General features: G+C 36.6%; 1 protein-coding gene across 50 annotated transcripts in view; it reads right to left on the bottom strand.

Annotated features, from left to right (window-relative positions):
- SEC31A (SEC31 homolog A, COPII coat complex component) overlaps positions 1–20,879 on the bottom strand; it is a 57,961-nt gene that overhangs the window by 16,751 nt on the left and 20,331 nt on the right. For 9 of the 50 annotated variants that reach the window (XM_069485392.1, XM_069485382.1, XM_069485381.1 and 6 more), the window contains 10 exons: positions 18,853–18,891; positions 18,284–18,361; positions 15,880–15,955; positions 15,231–15,409; positions 13,873–13,999; positions 12,531–12,676; positions 11,070–11,243; positions 8,775–8,948; positions 4,959–5,082; positions 2,904–3,245 (listed from right to left, as the gene is read on the bottom strand). In XM_069485392.1, coding sequence (XP_069341493.1) covers positions 2,904–3,245; positions 4,959–5,082; positions 8,775–8,948; positions 11,070–11,243; positions 12,531–12,676; positions 13,873–13,999; positions 15,231–15,409; positions 15,880–15,955; positions 18,284–18,361; positions 18,853–18,891 — 1,459 coding nt within the window. Of the gene's footprint in view, positions 1–2,903; positions 3,246–4,958; positions 5,083–5,883; positions 5,977–8,774; positions 8,949–11,069; positions 11,244–12,530; positions 12,677–13,872; positions 14,000–15,230; positions 15,410–15,879; positions 15,956–18,283; positions 18,362–18,852; positions 18,892–20,879 lie in introns of all 50 variants that reach the window. The other 41 variants (XM_069485372.1, XM_069485371.1, XM_069485376.1 and 38 more) reach the window with 13 other exon arrangements.

Raw genomic sequence — 20,879 nt, 5'->3', positions numbered from 1 at the left:
CTGAACACGGAAAAGGTACACTCACCTCCTAAGACTGGAAGTTGCTCTGGGTGAATCGGTGAGTGAATGTGAAGGCCCAGGACATTACTGTACACCACTGTAGATTTTATAAACACTGTACACTTAGGCTATACTATATTTCATTATATTTATTTAAAATTTTTTTCTTTCTTTAATAACCTTATTATACTATAACCTTTTTACTTCATAAACTCTTTAATATTTTAACTTTTTGACTTGTTTGTAGTAACAGCTCAAAACATACCTTGTATAGCTGTACAAAAATGTATTTTCTTTCTTTTTTCTATTTCTTTCTTTTTTTTTTTACTTTTTCAACTTTTTTGTTAAAAACTAAGACACAAACACACACATCAGGCCTACCTAGGCCCGCCTAGGCCTACCCATGGTCAGGATCGTCGATATCACTGTCTTCCACCTGCACATCTTGTCCCACTGGAAGGACTTCAGGGACCATGACACACAGGCAGCTGTCATCTCCTATGGCAACAACGCTGCCTTCTGGAATACCTCCTAAAGGACCTGCCTGAGGCTGTTCAACAATTAACCTTTTTTAAAAAATAAAGTAGAAGGAGTACACTCTAAAATGATTTTAAAAAGTATAGTACAGTAAATATAAAGCCAGTAATAGTTGTTTCTTATCAAGTATTATGTACTATACATAATTGTGTGTACTATGCTTTTATACGACTGGCAGAACAGGTGTTTCACACCTGCATCACCACAAACACATCAGTAATGCATGCTGCACTGTGATGTTGGGATAGCTATGCTGTCACTAGGCTACAGGGATTTTTCAGCTCCACTATAATCTTACGGGCCATTGTCGTATCAGTCCATCACTGACCAAAACTTTGTTACGCAGCACATGACTATATATCAGAGTAGGGGGAAGGAAATGTGTGTGTAATTCTGGGATCAACTATCCATGAGACTTTAAAGTAGTAACATTTAAAAAATATTTTATATCCATATTTATGAAGTCATATTAGAAAAGAATACTCCTGTGATAGATTTTTTTTTTTTTTTTTTTTTTTTTTGAGACAGGGTCTCGCTTTGTCGCCCTGGGTAGAGTGCAGCTGCATCATCATAGCTCACTGCAACCTCCAACTCCTGGGCTCAAGTGAACCTTTTGTCTCAGACTCCCTAGTCGCTGGGTCTATAGCTGCGTACCACGATATTGCTATTTTTTCTATTTTTAGTAGAGACTAATTTTTCTATTTTTAGTAGAGACAGGGTTCTCACTGTTGCTCAGGCTGGTCTTGAACCCCTGTGCTCAAGCAATCCTCCTGCCTCGGCCTCCCAGAGTGTTAGGATTACAGGCGTGAGCCACCGCGCCCAGCCTGATAGATCCTATTTTATCAAGTACTTTTATTAATTAAAGTTATTGCTTACACATAAAAGGAGGGAAATATATATTGGACTCCCCCAGAACACCTTCAGTATTAGGAGTAGAGCAAGTCTCACCTTATCTTTTTTGCCCCTCTAGTTCAAAACCATCAGTGATGAACTGACAAGAGAACTGCTTTTAAGTACTAAAATGCAGAGAGTTCTAATTTTAGTGAGATTTTCTACAATTGCAGCTTTTTAAAAAAGTGCTTACTATGTGGCAGTAATTGTCTTCCTGCAGTCTTTTAATGTGTTAATGCATTCAGTCCTCTTAATGAGCAGGTACTAGTCTTACTCTCTGAGAAAACTGATGCTTAAGAAGTTAAGTAACTTACTCAGGATCACAGAGCTAGAAAGCAGCGAAGCTGGGATACAAACCTGGGCAGTCTAATTCCAAAGCCTGCACTCCTGACCGCTATGTGAGCAGTTCAACCCCATGTGATTGATTCTTTTTTTATAACACAGACTTCTGAGGCCCCTTTTACTATCCGCAAGTGAAAATCAAACAATATGACCTACTCATAGAAATTAACACAATACATAATGCTCATGCTGTAACATAAATGAGCGATAAAAAGAATTTACAAAAATGTGTATTTCACTACCATAAAAAATGATAGGTAAGTGAGGTGATGGAAATGTTAATTAGCTTTATTTAATCATTCCACACTGCATACATATATCAAAATATCACACTGTGCCCCCAAAATGTATACAATGATGATGCCAATCAAAAATATTAATAAAATGTATATTTCACTATAAAAATATTAATGACATTATGATATTAATTAGAAATGTTCAGGCACAACTACACTAGTAGACAAAAAAAAAAAGCAAAAAAAAGCAAAAAAAAAAAAAAAAAAAAAAAAAAGCCTAAACATTCACTAAATGCCTGAGAGGGCTGCACTGCCCCAACCGGGAATTGTGCGTTACTGGACACTCTCTTTCTATTGTCTCACACGTTCTCTTTGTCAGACTTGTACTTTCTCACTTTTTTTCTTTGCCAAACACATCGAGATCACTCTGGACCCTTATAAATGAACATAATTATAAAATTTGTGCAGCCTCACTAAGACTCTACACTGTTTAATTTTCATGAACAAATTTAAGCTGCGAATAATTTTAAAAATTGAAAACTTAATAAGAACACGGTGCGTACCTTGGCTCAGATAAAGAAATCAATGTCAACTAAATCCGATTCCAGTCACGAATTATCCTGCCAATTCATTGCTTACCACTTATTTTAAGTTCAATGGCAGATTATACACTCTGACCCCTTTTGAAGCTCTGAAGCTCTCCTCATTTGGCAAATAAAGTTCATTATGGGGGAAAAAAAAAATCACACTTTTATAAACAGTACTGGAATTTGTTATAAAAACTCAACCAACACCTCACACTATGCAGTTTACCACAAATGATAGCCCTCCATCCACCCATCTGTTCATGAAAAAATAAAAAGGGGGAGCCGAACCCGATCCCTTTCAAGCGCAGACCTGTTCTTTGGGACGCAGGCAGCTCACTGGCAGCAGGCAGTGTACCTGTTGTTCCAGGAGGCAGTGCGTAAGCTGAAGATGACGGTGGAGCTCCTGGCCCGCCATGCTGGAAGGACGCTCCAGAGGAAGGGGGAGGAGGGAAAGCAGCCGCGGGGCTGGAGGTGGGCGAAGAGGCCTGGTGCTGTGCTGCATACAGCTGGGACTGCCCGGAATAGGCAGGAGCAGGAGGGACGTAAGGGGGGTTAGGGTAAGCGTTTGAAGCAGGAGGGGCAACAGGCTGCTGGGGCCGGTACATAGCCGACCCCCCTGTTCCGAAGGAATACTGCTGGGCTGGTTGACAAGCTACATCAAGGGGAAGAAACAGAAATTTTAATTAGTTACAAGTTTATTCAGAAAGCAGCAGAAAACAAAAAAGTTATCTCATTCTGCGGAAGTGATTTCAATAATTATAACAGTAAATTACAACCCCAAATTAACATTTATCATATGTTACGTTTTTGAGGCTCAGATGCCCTAAATATACTTAAAATATTAGGTCCAATATGTGAAAAATGCCACCCCCAAATTGCTGCTGGTTATGAAAGCCTTTGAATCATCAGACCCAAGAACTGTTAAGACTGACCCTCTTCTGAGACTTTTCCTGTTCCTGTGAAAAGACTATAGTGGCCACCGGATGGAACCACGCAGGAATCACACATTGAAAGCACCCCGCTTTACATGGAGTTTGGTGGCAGCTCAAGACATCTCCCCCATAGGAACTGGAGGGTTAGCACTACTGTTATGAATCAAGTATCTTCTCCAACATCCAGTAGAATCACCAGCTACTCCAATTCTGAGTTTCAGCGCAGTTCCACATTAAGGTCAACTCTACGATCCCTGATGAAATGATTACTACATAATATTTTACATATTATATATAGTTGGTTAGTAAACCATCAGGCAGGGCAGCCAGCTAATGTTTTAATGCAAAGATCTGAACTCAGATTAGGGAGATCGTGATACCATCACAGTCTGCATGGCCAGGGGTGTGTAGGAACCACCCCAGAGTGAACGCAGTGGAAGTGTATCTGTTTCCTAGCGGTACTCTGAAGACAGCATTCACATTAAGCGCTGGACTGAGAGGTTGCACCAAATTTGCATTCGTCCACTTTAGCCTAAGTGTAAGTGGAGTAAGAACATCCACTTTAGCACAGAACACACTCATGAAGATTAGTTCTCACTAGGTAATGACCTCTTGTTTTAGCAGCAATTGTTTAGTCTTATAATTTTCCCCTTTGAGATTTTTATTTTATTTTTTGCTCTTAATTTAAATTTTGAAATAGCGGTGATTTTTCACTTTCTAAGTGCAACTATTTTCTAAAACAAAAAGCCAATGGTGGATACATGTTATCAAACATTTGTCAAGACCCATACAGTGTACAACATCAAGCGTGCACACTAGTGTAAGCTTTGGGTGACAATGAGGCGTCAATGTAGCTTCATCGATTGTGACAAATGCACCACCCTGTAGTAAAGATGCCAACAGTGGGAAGGTTGTATATAATGTGGGCACTTTCTGTACTTACTGCTTAATTCTGCCTTGAACCTAAGACTGCTCTAAAAAACCCAGTATGTATGTATGAATGAATGAATGAATAAATAAATAAATAAAATGGAAAAACAACAACAAATGCCCCTCGAAACCATTTTTCCAAAAATGGTTTGTGTCATCTTGCCTGAAGGAAAAGTGTATGCACAAAATAATTTCTAAAATGCTATTTTTTTATACCCAAACGATGGGACATCATCTCTGTTTAACAGGTCTTAGTCATGGCTCAGGAACAGTCATCAACTGTCCTGAACAGAGTGGTGTAGGATCTGCTTCCTCGCATGTTGATCCGGGATGTCCCTTAGGCAAACCATGTTTCTCTACGGCAGGGATGCAGAAGTCCTACCCAGGATGGTTTTTCCTTTGTCAGAGTTGATTTGACCATGACTTTGGGGCTTGAGAGTAAATGGTGACTATATTCGATAAGAAACGCCATTACGAAAGGACTTCGGGGTCACATTACTTACGCTGTGGCTGTGGGTACGGTGGTACCTGGGTGTGCACATGCCCTGGAGACGGGGGGAGCTGAGCAGCAGCGTTTGGGTTAATGTTTCCATGCATTATGAAACCCGGAGGCGGAGGATTTTCTCCCTAGAAAACGAGAATATGATAAAAAGGAGGATTACATTTGGAACCAAGAATCTTACCAGATGGACTTATAAGCTTTAAATGGAACTCTATGTTTATTAAAAAGAAACTTTACTGCATAAGAAACACTGCATTTTGCATATCCTCTCTTCCTCAGGACACCATGCTTGCTTTTGTTTTCCTCTTTTGCACTGAGCCTGTTCTGTGAGAATACCCTGTTTTCTGAGCAACACGTTCTGAGTGATTTACAGATCAGACAGATCTGAAGTGATAACTGCATGAATGGCAAAAGATGCCAACAGCCTCATAAAAGAGTGTCAGTGATATTTATAGTAAGTCACCAGGATTTTCCATCTCTACTAATTTCCATTCACTACTCCACACTCTAGAAACGTAAGTATAAATGCCATCAAGGGAACTTTTGTTTCTCTTCAATTTCTGCAATGCTAAAAAAAAGAAAAAAAGGAAAAAAGAAAAAAATCTTCAGTGAAATCAGATTGAAACCATTGTCAGAACTTTGGCTGATGTATTCCTAGCTCCAGTCAATTTAGAACTGCAAAAGGAGAGGAGGGATAAGGAAATAAATTAATTTTGTTAAAAACTGTTTTTTGCATCCTAAAAGCATTAAAATGCAATGAGCAGGTGGGAGGTAGCAATGGGGGACCTTGAGGAATGGGGGTAGAGAATATATAACACTCCCTTTCTCTCTCTCTCTCTCTCTCTCTCTCTCTCTCTCCCCCTCCCTATGTGTGTGTGTGGGGGTGAGCAGAATGTTGCTCAAAGAGGAATAAATGAAGGATATACCTGTGTGTCAGAGGGAGAGGCTGCAGGTGGATGGCTGGGAAGGGCAGTGGGAGTTTTGTTACTCCAGGTAGTGACAGTAGGGGCAATTCTAACCTGAATTGAACAAAGAAATACCAATCACAGAAAATAAAAAATGAAAACATTAAAAGAAGAAAAAGAAATCCAAAAGGTAGTAACAGCCAGATGCAAAACAAAAAGTACGAACAGCAACATACATTAGTCAGGCAATTGCTTTCAAGGGGGCTGGGATTCCAAAACACAGCCACAACAAAATAGGGGGAGGGAGACAGGAGAAAAAACAATGTGAAACCTAAATCAAAGCATTAGAACAATGCCATTCAATCATCAAGGAAAAGTGAGGTCTTGTAAGTAGGGAGGGAAAGAAAATATCCCAGGGGAAAAAAGTAATTAAGTAAAATGATTTTTGATGCATTAATACTACTTATGCTACTACTAATCTGCAAACATACTGCTATAAGCTCCCTTTCCTGGATTTCATTAGAGCCACAAAAATCATATTAGTCCCATATGAGGCTTACAAATCACACAATCAGAGATTATTACAGCTGAATATTAAAGATCATGCAGTCTAATTCCTACCCTTTACCACTGAGAAAAGCAAGGCCCAGAGAAGCTAACGGGCTTGCTGAGGTCCACACAGCTCGCTGGTGAGTTCAGGTCTCCTAATTTCCAGGGCAGTGATTTCTATATTATACCATGTTGCTTACCCTGGAGGCCAATGGTTTTCAATTTTTTTTAAGCCATCAAAATCCTTTAAGTAAATCTTTGTAGAAACTCCAATATATATTTAAAAAAAAATACAGTTGACCGTTGAACAACATGGGTTTGAACCACACAGGTCCACTTACGCATGACTGTTTTTCCATAGAAGTCACACCGAGTGTGCCCGCCTCTCGTGGCTTCCCGCTCATCTCTTCCACCCCTGTCCCCCTTAGGACAGCAAGACCAGCCTCTCCACTCCCTCCTCAGACTGCTCAACAGGAAGACAGTGAGGATGAGACTTTTATGATGATCCACTTCGACTTCATGAAGAGTAAAATACATTTTCTCTTCTATATGATTTTCTTAATAACATTTTCTTTTCTCTAGCTCACTTGATTGTAAGAGTATAGCATACAATACATATAACATACAAAATATGCGTTGACTGTTCATGTTATCAGTAAGGCTTCCTGCCAACAGTAAGCTATCAGTAGTTAAATTTCGGGGAAGTCAAAAGTTACATGAAGATTTTCAACTGTGTTGGGGGGGGACTGGCACCTCTAATCCCCATGTTGTTCAAGGGTCGACAGTAAAAGCAAAGCTGTGCTGGGCAGAGTGGGAGCGGAACTCCTAACTCTGTCCTCCCTTACATCCTTTTACCCCTGCCCACTAACACTACTGTAAAACCACAAGCCACTGTCTTCATTTATTCAGTGTATCATAAGCTTCAATCAGGAAAATCACTGCTTTATTCATGATTCAATTTGTTTTTCTGTTCTTAAAATAAGTCTCTCTTAAAAAAACACCAAAGGTGTTTTTACCTTTTCCCAGAAAGACAAGATAAATCCAAGGACATAAAGAGTAAATATTCTCTTCTGCCAATGTAGAGCTTACCTTCCTTCAGTACCCTGAGAGACATCCTAGTCTAACGCAAGATGCTTGGGAGTTCTGATCCCAGCCTGGGCACTAACCAGCCATGCAATGCTGAGAAATTCAAGCCCTGTGACTTAAAGCTGTGGTGAGTCGCTTGACATCTCTGCCTCTTAGTTTTCCTAGCCATCATCTCATCTGTCTAGTATAATCTCCAAGAGGGTAAGAAATTTAATCTATTTTATTCACCAACATACCCCCAACATCTAGAACAATGCCAGGTACTCACAGTAGGGTCTCAATAAATATTAGTCAAATGAATGAAAAAAATTAAAATAGAGTATTCTAGATAGTTAACAGCTTTACTCAAATACAATCTACCCTGATTAAGTACCAAAAGTACAACAGACAAAAGAGCACTGATAATTTTTTTTAGTTTTTCATGATTTTATACTTACTTTTGCTATAATGAAATGTAAAAAGACACTTTCAATCCTATCAGCAATTTGTTCTATTTAAAAATAGGCAGAGTACCTGTTAACTTTGCTATCAACCAAGACCATTTATTACTTATGAAAAAAATACTATTTATTTAAAGACATGAAGGTTATCTGCTGGTCTGGAAATGTAAAAGTTTCTACATGAAATAGTAAAAGATAATAAGAGGGCACATTTTATGACAAAAACATTTGGTAATTTAAATTAATTAAATTAAATTAAAATTATTAATTCTTTTCATATTCCACATGACCTACAACTTCATAAATCTCTGGTCATTCACTTTTCTCTAATATCCAAGTTGTTCAAAAAAAAGTCTGTATTCTGGATATTCTTTATTGTGCAGATACAGAAGACAGAGTAAACCTATTCTAATAATTCAGAAAACGATACTCAAAAAAGACTACATTCTAAAAATATTTTTAAAATTAACCAAATCACCGACAAGATTGTTCCTACTACCTTACTTACTTACAGCTTGTCAGATGAGTCAAATAGAAGTTTCAAGAACAGACGTACGTGTGTAAGTGAAGTTTAAGCGACAGAGAAATAAGAAGAAATCTCCCAAGAAAGCTTAAAACTAATTTATATCTAAAATGTACTGTTTGACCAGATTAAAGGGATGGTTTTAAAAAGGAGATCATAAATACCACTTCAAGAATCTAAAAAGTCTAACTATTAAAACAATATGTTGTCTAGTTTTATCATATCAGAGCAGGTCCCTAGCCCAACAAACTAAAACCATCAATTTGAACAGAAATGTATAAATGTTCCTACTTCATTTGGACCATCTCACTCACATGGGGATAATATTGTTGAGTTTGAACTCTTGGCATCTGTGGGTGGCCAGCAATTGGTCCAAGCCTGCCTTTAGGCAGCTGCTGCTTCTCGTAAGAAATTTTTGGTGATTCATGTCCTGGTACAGGCTCTCCTTGTGCTCTGCAAAGTCTGTCACGAAGCTGCACAATATTTGGCTATAAGAAGCAACGGAAAAAAGCAAAGCAAACTGTTAGAGTTCATCCAACTATATGGCAATGTGTTGATTTTCTTACAGTTATCAGATCATTCAAGAGACCCCTTTTTGTTCTTAATGCTGTGTATTACACAACAGACCCTGACACTCGAGGATTCAACATCATGGTTTCTAACACTCAAGACTGGCACCAAAGGTCCATGGCATGTACTGCAACTTGTAATTTAACTGAGGCCGGGATTTGAATTATGCCCACATCACTGTTAGTAGGAAAGATCAATGTCATTTATCAATCACTGCTCTTTTGATGTTTTCTTGTGGTTATGTAATGCTCATCAATCACAAAACTACTTTTAAAAATACAACTAAAAAAGGCCACCCAAAAGAGTCAACTGTTAAAGATGGTGATGGAAGAAAATTATGTTCTAAGAAAGAGATGAAACTTTTAAAAGATTTCTGACATAAACTTTAAAAGATGTCAAATTCGGATCTATAGCTCATACAGATCTATAATTATATAGATTTACAAAAGTATGAGTTGAACATGTATGGGTCCTAAGTATTAACAAATAACAAAAAAAGCAATGTGTTAAAATGTTTCAGAAAGAATTTATTTTAATCTCTTTAAAAGTTATACATTACTAAAAATTTGTTAAAGATTTAAGGGGTCATTTAAACGGTTTAGGTATATATACCTTATTGCCTTTTATGGGGGAAATTATATACTATTAATACAATGCTATCACAAAGTCTCAGGAAATATTCCCCCAAAAATGCAGGGTCTGCTGAGATAAATACAGAAAGTAAACATCAAAATTATATTTTTTTGCATAAAGAATGTATTCTAAAGTCCAAAGAAAAGCATGAAGAATAATGTATAGAAAATGTATGTGATTATAAATGGCACTGAAAATAGTTTAATCCTAAGACTAGATGATCTAAGGGTCTCAGATTAAGACAGTCTTAAGATAAAGGGTCTCATATCTCAATATAACGATGAGACCTTAAATAAAAAGTCTTATAAAACTAATATGCCAAAGTCACCATAAAGAAATAGACTATGTTTCTATTCCACTAATATGCCCATTAACAACTTAGAAAGATATGAGCTGGATCCCATAGCTAAGTGTGTATAAAACCAACTAGAGAGTCAAACATCCACAGTCCTGGAGTGTATTATATATTTTTACTTAATGAACTTTATCGATAATTCCCTAAAACAGACAAAATACTGAAGACAACTGACTAAAAAACATACATCAAAATTAGAATAAAGTTAATAATAAAAAGTATAAGAAGAGAAAGTACCTGCCAGGCTCAAAATCGAGCTCCATCAGACACAAAATGCAGATATAAATATTCTACGTGTGGAAAAGTTTCCTCAAAGCCCTCCCCTACCTTCCACCCACACTCCATTACTGGGTTTGGGGCCCCTTCTTTTGTGTTCCCATAGCAACACTACCTTTATTCCAATACTTATCACACTTTGGAATCTCATGCTTAGTTGACTTGTTGGGTTGGATTGAATTGAAACAAGTATCTTGAAAAAGCATCAGTTTTATTATATACCAAATAAGAATAATAAATTGGGAATGTAATGTAGTTCCCTCTGCCTTGAATACTTAAAAAATACCCTTGCCCACAAAGATGGTCTCAGACTAAAATGGCATACAGAATGAATTTCTGTGATAATACCTGGGGTGGCACACATGTGAATTTAAAAATGTTAACAACTGTTTGATTAAACATTAACATTTATAGCTTTTCAACATAAAAGACTCCCACAGAGAACCTTATATTTAATACAAAGAATCAACATTCGGTTTTAGAAATAAAAAGTTATTTTTTTCCCCCATTGATTTTCTTAAAACGCTACATCCCTCAGGACAAAGGAATCTACCACACTACAAGAGCATCTCAGCTCTGACGCAGCTTGTGTACACCTGAAACGATCCTTGACAAATTGTCAGTGACATTTACCTACAGTCAGGTGACAGGAATTCAACTGCTCCACCACACTCCACCTACCATGACGGCACGCTTACATCCGATACCGAATGCTGTCTACTGGACTCGCCTTACTCATACATTAAAAGCAAAAAGAACAAAGAACTCTGGTTACCTGGGTGGTGTTGTCGGGAAGAAAAGCCAAGGCTGCGGCAATGCTGCCCTGGGCTGCCAGCAGGCTGGCGTACTGACTCATCTTCTCAGCCAGCAGAACCCCGACGGGATTAGTGTCCGTGGCTTGGGTGAGCTGTACAGCTTTTCGCAGGATGACAACTTTCTCAATCAGATCCTAAGTGAAAAAAGAAGGGAGAGTGAGAGAGAAACAAACAGAGATATCAAGACCATGTGTATGAGAGGAAGCAGGAAAAGATACAGAGGTACTAAGATTTCCAAAACTCACTAAAAGCACAGTACCTGTTGTCGTGTCTCTTAGAAAAGTGTGGCCACTATTTAGGCCACTCAAAAAGTAGGAAGGAAGAAGGAGGTCTCTTACTCATGGACAAGGCACAGGTTCCCACCTTCTCTTAAACATCCTAAAACTACCAGATACTTGTCTAGTGAGCTAAAAGAGGCAAATGTCCAAAGTGACAGTGATAAGCAGATGTCCGAAGGCTGAAACTGTGTCCTGGCAGGAATGGGAGGAACGACGAAAATACCACACCATCTATCCCATAAAAATAGTACGACAGTGAGGGGACCACAAAGGCATGTGATCTCCAAACAGGCTTACTGTTGTAACTCAGAGTTTCTCCTGTTGCTCTTCAATACTGATTCTTTCAACAACGGGTAGGTATACTTCAGGTAGAAGCATAAAAATGTCCTACCTATCTGCCTTTAATAAGTACACAAATCCAGAAGTGTGAAACAGTGTTTTTCTCTCAGGACTTAGAAGGAAAAACCTTGATTTCTTACCTGATTTTTAATTTCAATAGAGTGGCCTTCATAGCAATGACCGTACTGAGAAAAATCTCTTTCCAGAGAGAAAGAGAAGTATTATACCAAAATTATCATAAAACTGTTGATTAAACGCTGAGGGGAAAAAGAAATCTAAACATAGAGTTACTCAGTGTCTGAGAACAGTCCCATATTTTTTACTTCCTCTCTTGTGTATTGCTGGTGTTACCTGGGATTCCATATACCTCTCACTCTCATCTTCCCTTAACCATAAAGATTATTGTTACTGGGGATGCCTCCTATTCCTTTATCTACATCAGTTCTCTCTTTGCTCAAGGCAGGCAGGGCCACTGGCGGCAAAGAGAGAGAAGCATGAGGAAAAAGGTTGGTAAACCCTAGGGCTGTTCTCAGTCCCCTTGCCACCTACTTCCCCCGATAAACTGCCAGATCACAACTTTGATCTTACAAACAGCCGCAACCCCATTTTACCGGCCCATCATCTCAAATTTTGCTTCTCCAAAGACAGCAATATATCCATGTAATTATCTGGCAAAAGGACTTCTAGACTGTAAATTAGTAGCATGAAACCAATGAACTTGCAGAACAAATGAATTTCTAGAATGTAACTTGATCATAAGTAGGGTAATAAAACGTAAGCACCTTTTGCTTCCAAGATTCTAACCTGAAGGGACAAAGGGTGGCTTCCATCTTGAGCTTTAGTCCAGCACGCAACCAGTTTCTCGACATTCCCCGCACAGATATAGCAGAGACACGCCTGAGACTGCAGGAGGCTATCTCCTTCACTTTCAAGCCTGGTTCCCAGAAGATCTACCAATAACGGGAAAACAGAATCAGGTTATACCCAAGGCATTCTGTGTATGAGGTCACGAGCACCTCAATAATACTTTCAGAGGCATAGATTACCCTTCATAACCAGTGAGTAGCAGGGAGAAACGAAATCACTGTAAAGGCTCAGTAAACATATGTTAAATGAATGCAAGTGGGTGATACATTGTATATAATAAATGATTTCACAAGACTCTATATGTAGCTATTGAACTGATTTCCATTAACTATATTAGAAAAAACAATACATGAAAACAATATTTGAACAGAAAAACCCTAAAGACACATTTGGAATAGATTTATCAATCACAGCTAAGTCTACTATAAATTATTTGTGAACATACAGTTAATACCTTATAATTTTTTGTATTCTCATAATACTTTCAAGGTAGCAAATGCTTGTTTGCTCTTATACCAGCAGCCCTAAGCTTCTTTTCTTACAAATAGCTATTTATTCCTCAGCCACCAGTTTAGCCATGGCCTATAACAGTAATTTCTACTTAAATGTTATAATTATTACTTTTATCATAGCTAGCATTTACTAAGTGAGAGTTACCTATGTGCCACTTTACAGATGAATAAACTGAGTCTTAGTAACTGTTCCTCGGTCACACAGCTAGTAAGAGGCAGAAGCAAGATTCCAACTCTGGTCTGTCTGAAACCAAAATCACTAAACAGTATTTTTATTAAAAACGAGTAGGTATGGAGAAGAAATGTTTTTTCGTTTGTATGTTTGTTTGTTTTTTGAGATAAGGTCTCACTCTGTCACCTGGGCTAGAGCATAGTGTCATCGTAGCTCACTGCAACCTCAAACTCCTGGGCTCAAGCAATTTTCTTGCCTCCACTTCCTGAGTAGCTGGGACTACAGCACGCACCACCATGCCCGGCTAATTTTTCTATTTTCTTGTAGAGATAGGGTCTCGCTCTTGCTCAGGCTGGTCTCAAACTCCTTACCTTAAGCAACCCTTCCACCTTGGCTTCCCAAAGTGTTAGGATTAGAGGCGTGAGCGATCGTGCCAGGCTGAAGAAATGTGTTTAATAATTCTGAGAAAAGTATGCAAATGAGAACTTCTTTTTCTTATGTTTATAAAAAGTTCTAATAAAATTTGCCATTAATTTTATTTATAATCTGCCATGCCACATATTTAATGCAGTTAAATATAAAGCTCATCTCTTACCGCAAAGGGCTGAAAATTCATCTGGTTTAGCATAAGTCAATACTGCAGCTAAAGCCTCTCTCCAATTTTTAAGATCACAGGACTCAACAATCTCTTTCCAGTTCTTCATCACCACTGCAGTGATAAGCTGGGGAAAGGAAAACAAAGGGAGAATTAAGTCTTTAGTATATAAATAAAAATTAATTCTGGATAAAAAACAAATCTTTGAAAACTACTATTGACAGCATTTCATGTCAAATAAAGCCACAGCATAATGAGGTATATTTCTGAACCAAATGACATAATAAACAGTATTATTTTTTCTCAAAAAAAAAAAAAAAAAAATCACCAACGTATTTCATGAAGTGCTGAGAAGGAAAAGTATAGGGTGCTATCAGAACATTTAACAGAAGACATGATCTGGTCTGACAGATCAGGAAAAACCGCCTGTACATGTAGACTTTTGAGATGTGATCTAAAGGACAAACAGGAATTAACTTCATCAAGAAGGGAAAAGCATTCTAGGTCGAGGGGCAGGTGCAAAGTCCCAGGGAGAAAGGCAGCCGGCGTGGCTAACGGACAACGGGGGAGGGTGACACGAGGTGAGGCTGGGGAGACTGAGAGCAGTCAATGCTGCAGGGACTCAACACCGGTACAACTTCTATGAAAAGTAATTTCCATAAAAATTACTTTTTTATCATGTGGAAAATAACATCAAGCAAGAGGCGTAAAAATGTTTAGATCCCATATTCCAGAAATTCTTCTCCGAGGACTACAGCCCAATTAAATAATCAGAAATTTGTACAAATCTTTAGGTACAACAGAGATGTTTGTCACTGTACACAACGGTGTTTATATATATTAGCAAAATATGGAAACTCCCTAAACATCCCAAAATGGTGGAAATAACCTTACCATAAAATATTATAATTAAACATTTTTATAAGTCTTTAATGATGTGGGAAAATGCTTACAATATAAGTGACAATACCTATAAATGAAATCACACACACACGTATACATACATATATGATCCTGATTCCGTTAATTAAAAAATTCTACAAATATACAGAAAGAGGTAAAGATATGCATCTATCTACTGGCAGAATTAGGGAGTGCTCAAATTTTTACCTTTAAAATTTTCTATTAAATTTTTCTAATACTAAAATATTTTTAATTTTTAAAATTATGTGTGGAAAACAATAAAAACTGGAATAATCATGCCAAACTGCCAACAACTATTTTTAGGTCAAGAAATTATGAATGGCTTTTTAAATTCTTTATTATTTTCTGCATTTCAATTACCTATAATAAGTGTGTATTGCTTTTATACTGAGAAAGATAAATATTGTTGTTTATTTATTTTTAAAATAACATACCCTGGTAATTTTGCTTTGGGATTTTGCAAAGTACTTTTTCTGGGTCCGAGCCAAGAGTTCTTGTCCACCTGCTATGGCCAATATAATGGCATCAGCCATGCGGTTATCATGCAAACAAAGGTCAACAGCACTCTCAAAATTACCCGTCAGCAAAGCCTGAGTAATTAAGCCATCAATATCTGCAACAAGGAATAATACATCCAACTTAAATAGAGTTTTTTGTTACCAAAGACAACAAAATACTACACATATCAATTTGTATAGACATACAATTGGAGAACATAATACTAATTTCTGATTACTGACAGATTAATTTCTAGCACAAGCTCTTGGCATTTATGGAAGAGATCTATAGCAATATATGGAGATACATGTAAAATAACACATTTTCCAGACTCCTTAAACCGGATTATTAAAGATGAGTTGGGTGCCTGAACACACCACCCTTCCCAAGGCATTAATTACATACTCTGTACTAAATGAAAACTGAGTTCTTTCTCAACCCTCTACCACCTCTGACAAAACATTTCTAACTTAAACTCAGGGATTGTTTTCAAATGGTTAAAAAAAAAAAACAATTGGAAATCAAAACCAACAAAAAAGCCAGAGACCTAAAGAAAAAAAAAAATCAAAACCAACAAGCACTTACCCCCACTGATGGAAATATTAAATGTTCCTCCAGCTGATGGTAGAAATTCAGATTCTTGTTTTTCTTCTTTAATGCGCTAAAGAGATGGGAAAAGTGGCAATTTAGCAACAATGAAAGTGTGGAATAATTTACTAATAAAACAAAATTTATTTAAGATTATTCACCTACTAACTAGATGACATGCCAAGTTATTCTAGAAAAGTTCTCAGATCCAAGTTTACACTAAGATCTATGACTTCTGTAAGTATTATGAATAACTGATGTGCAATCAATCATAAATAAAATCCAAAGCCATCAGGAATACTGTAAACTAAAGTGGACATACTCATTACCAGTATCTCAGAAGTTATTATTGAAGCTAAAGAATCTTTGTTTTCTTCCTTACCTTAACTATGAGTGGCTTGAAACATGTATAATATACATTTTAAAATTATATTATATTTACATTTTAAAACAACCTTATTTCTACACATCTAATAATTCCTGTCCACCAGATTTGATTTGTAAGGTGTTTTTTTCTAACTGAATCAAGGAAAAAATCATGAAAAAAAATTATTTGTTGTCCATAGAATAAAAGCCACATAAATAGACTATTTATTATGAATATACTCTAATTATACATTTTGTGTTCTCTCAAATTAGTCTTACCTGGAACAACAGATCAGTCTGCTAAAAGTATATATAGTTTTGTTATAAACTTCTGAGACTACCTGAAAGACTTGATTAAAAATTAATTCAATATTTTCTTTCTTTAGAAAGAAAGGCACTTTGCCAGTAAATAACTTTAAATGCTTTCTCTTCCATGCATAAAAATTCCAAAGAAGAAAAAAATATATCAAAGAGATTAGAGAGAAATTTTTAAAGAAGAACATAACTCTCTTATATGAGATATATTATCTTTTTTCTATGCTTGTGTTACCTACACACCTGAATCTAAATGCCTAGTATCCATTTTGGAACGGGGTAATTTTAGGGCAGAGTACAGCATTGCATCATTTGTAAGTAAAGCTTAATTAATTAATGCTGACTAATACAGGAGAATATCTATAACCTTAATCCCTTTCTCCAACTAAAGATGAGCATTTTAGCACATACAAACTAAAAAAAATTGAGAATTTAAGTTATTCACAATAAGGAATAAATCAGAGATATTGATCTGATTATATCACTAACAAACTTCAAAAAAAACCTTTGTTTTTAATGATTTTTCAACTTTGTTTTCTAAAAACAATTAGTAAATCTTTATTTATGGACTTTTGAAATAGACATCAGGCCAAAAAAACGCGCAATTTATTATGCATTGAGTATCTTCAATATGTAAGCTATTAATATTTAATAAACAAATAGTATCATCAAGATAAAGAAGATTTTTATCTCCTTAAACACAATTTTTTCAAGAGATCAAAGTACAGATTAATGACTACTATTTTGGTAAATACATATTATTGCCTATTATTCATAAATGTACTCCCAAATGGTCTTCTATTTGATAATAGTTAATCTAGTTGTACATAAATAAAAGTACATTTCTTTATGTATCCTACAATTCTGTCCAAATATTCCCAAAATTTAGTTCTAATTTTTAGTAAGATTTTATACGTATCCTTTATTTCCTTGTTAATTAAACTCTAAAAGATCTACTTCTAAGGAAAATGATTTTTATAATCATCTTGTAATAGTCTAAGTTTACTGATGAATTATTTTTATAATTTAGATTATAGAAAACATTCCATAGAATATTCCCATATCATAAAGAACAATGAAAAAGTCAAAGATGAGATGAGAAATAAGAATTTCTTGATTAATTTCCCAAGATGAAATAAAATTAGAAAACAAGAAAAGTATGGAATTATTTATTAATAGTTAAAAAAAGCCTGGAAAATTAACAGGAAAAAAATTAATGATACAACTCTGTGTTCAAGGACTCTTTTTAATTAGTTATAAAAATTATGAACTACAACTAAGGACACATTAACAGTAAATCATGACACAGTTTAGTTTAGTGAAATATTGTGTATTTGGACTCCAAGATCAGGACTAATTCAGAAGCCTACGCTACTGATAGTGGGCCCAAAATATTAATGTGGTAAGAAAAAACTTCATACATGCAATGCAATGTGGATTTCTGAATAAAATCTCTTTTCAGTGTGACATCTTGATGGCCATCTGACCCAATTAAGAGACATCAACTATTAATTTTAAACCACATAATCCGGAAGTGAGGTTCGAGTTCAAAGATGACACTTCTGTCAGTATAGGTAGATTCCTACCCTAAACATCTCTAAGAAAACAATTTATTCCAACTTTATTTTGCAAAAGTAGTTGAGAAAATTTTCCTTATCTCAATGTGAGATACACAAATATCACAAATTTGTCCAATATAACATGAAGAAAAGTTAAGTACCTCTCCCAAGAGCTGCTCTTCGGCAGCATGGCTCTCCTCCCCATCACTCTGTGCTACTTGGTCAGAATCTTTAAGAGCCTTTGGTACACAAAACAATTACAGAGGAAGTTGAAGAATGTAGCATTAAAAGGTTATTAGTGAACAAGGAAGACAAAAGACCCAACCATTCACATTCAGAGCTAGTTTAATCCTAAGAAGCAACACTGAGTAAATTTACTATGAAACACCATTACAGGAAAAGCAAAGAATAATAATTGCTAACACCTTTCCTTTCTTCCCTACCAAATGTCCTTCAGCAAAAAAGATCTTTACCGTAAGTACCTGAGTAGTCACCGATTCCAGTTTTTCCTCTTTTACAAAATTCAAATATGTATGCCAAAAGAAAGAATTGCTCTGCTAGCTAAACCTATGCCATTTTAAGATGAGAATTATTAACTTATTAAAATACCCAGAATCAGCATTTATTTTTTTACCATGAAGCATAAAACAAATTTCTCAAATTAGACTTCCTTCTTTGTTATGAGCTAACTAAACTTTGAGAAGATAGCTATTATTAAAGGCCTTCTTACCACATCAGCTCCATCCACTTTGTTCAAGGCCAAAGCAATCTGAAATAAAAATAACAACTCACCTACTAAATGGAATTCTATTTCAGGGCATGCAGCAAACCTTCACCTCTTACTCCTTTCTCGTTGGCAAAAATCCACAAAAGTTCGTATCAAGGGGAGTACGTTTAAGAAAAGAATAAAACCTGTGCAATACTGGCTTCCACAGTTCCAGTTTCATTCATGTGGAGTTCTACTGCTCAGGTATCATCCCACTCTGCCGTTCAATCACAAAACTAACCTCAAAACAAATGTGTTCTCTTCTACTTTGCTTTAAATAAAATAACAAAGTTTTAAAAATATTTCTTCAGGTACTCACAATGGAAAGAACTGTTATTAGAAGCATACTGACAATCAGATCCTATTTCCTCATTTTTTGCTATCGGGCATGCAGTAAAACTTTCACATTAATCTCTCGCAAACGTAAAAAAGTTGCAGCATTAACAAGTTTAGACTAATAATAAAGTTAAATGTAAAAACTCTAACGGAGGGAGCAAAGATACACGGCCACTAAGCAGTGAGGCTGTGGTGTGGTCCGTCCCACATTCAAGGAGCCCTGACCTTCAGCGTGTGCCTAGTGGGCGCGGTATCCAGTCTGTACCATGTCTGCAACATCCCTGTAATGCTACAGAAAACCCGAGTCATTTCCAAAGGATGATGAAAGGCTAAAACAAATCACACGAGTAGAGAATCTAAAATATCGCCTTCGAGGTTTCCAAAGTCAAAGCATTTTTACTGCTATTGATGTTGACATCAACATTGTAGAATAATAAATAAACCCCTCTTTAAGAAGAACACTATAAACTGCAATATGATGTCCTCTTTTGATTTTTTTATTCCATATTTGTTTTTTAGTTTTGGTAGAGACAGGAGTCTTGCTATCTTGCCCCAGCTGGTCTTGAAGATCTGGCCTCAAGTGATCCTTTGGCCTTGGCCTCCCAAAGTGTTGGGATTATAGGCATGAACCACTGTGTCCAGCATCGTCTTTCTAAAGGAAAATTTTTTTTTTAAGTCAACCTATTAGGCAGATCACTTGGACTTTTTGTTTATTCAGGTTCACTACAATAAATCGCTCCTGTTCCCGAAATATCTACTATTTACTTCTTGTTACCTGGACCAACTCAATATACAGTTTAGGAATTACATGCTATGGGCAAAAGCACAAGTAGGGTAGAAAATTGTGATAGCCTGAAATAATGCCCTAATTTTTCATGACTTAAGTTGTAGTAAACTTGGGGTGACCTCTAATAGTTTCCCTCTCTCTTTTCCCCAGGGCCACTGGTGACATATCCTACTAAAATCTCAGTGTGATTTCCAGTGTTTGAGGCCCATAGTGTCTAATCTTTCAAGGCCCAATTATTCCTGATAATCAAGCTTGAATTAAGCAGGGTGCGGTGGCTCACACTTGTAATCCTAGCACTGTGGGAGGCTGAGGTGGGTGGATCACTTGAGCTCAGGAGTTCGAGACCAGCCTCAGCAAGAGCGAGACCCCCATCTCTACTAAAAAACTAGAAAAAAATTAGTCGGACAACTAAAAATAGAAACAAAAAATTAGCCATGCGTGGTGGCTCGCGCCTGTAGTCCCAGCTACTCGGGAGGCTGAGGCAGGAGGATTGCTTGAGCCCAGGAGTTTGAAGTTGCTGTGAGCTAGGCTGACACCACAGCACTCGTCCTGGGCAACAGAGTGAGACTCTGTTGCCAAATAAATAAATAAAAACAAAGTTACTTTTAATTATTTCTCTTTGAGGGAATCACTAATTTTCTGAAGTGACTGAACTATAAGACAAAAACAAAACAAAACAAAACAAAACACCTTGAATTAAATGTGGTTCTGGCAGCTTCTACATCCAGGTATAATGTGGAGTTTTGCATTTAACAATATGTATTCAAAATATTGGCAAACACAAATTCTTATTAAATGTTTATTGGCTGACGTGAGATAATCTGTGTAGAACTTTATTTAAAAAAGTACAATATATAAATATTTTATT

The sequence above is a fragment of the Eulemur rufifrons genome, chromosome 13 (assembly GCF_041146395.1).
Source record: "Eulemur rufifrons isolate Redbay chromosome 13, OSU_ERuf_1, whole genome shotgun sequence".
Taxonomy (NCBI): domain Eukaryota; kingdom Metazoa; phylum Chordata; class Mammalia; order Primates; family Lemuridae; genus Eulemur; species Eulemur rufifrons.
Note: the sequence above shows the minus strand (reverse complement) of the source record. Positions and strands in the feature narration are given on the sequence as shown.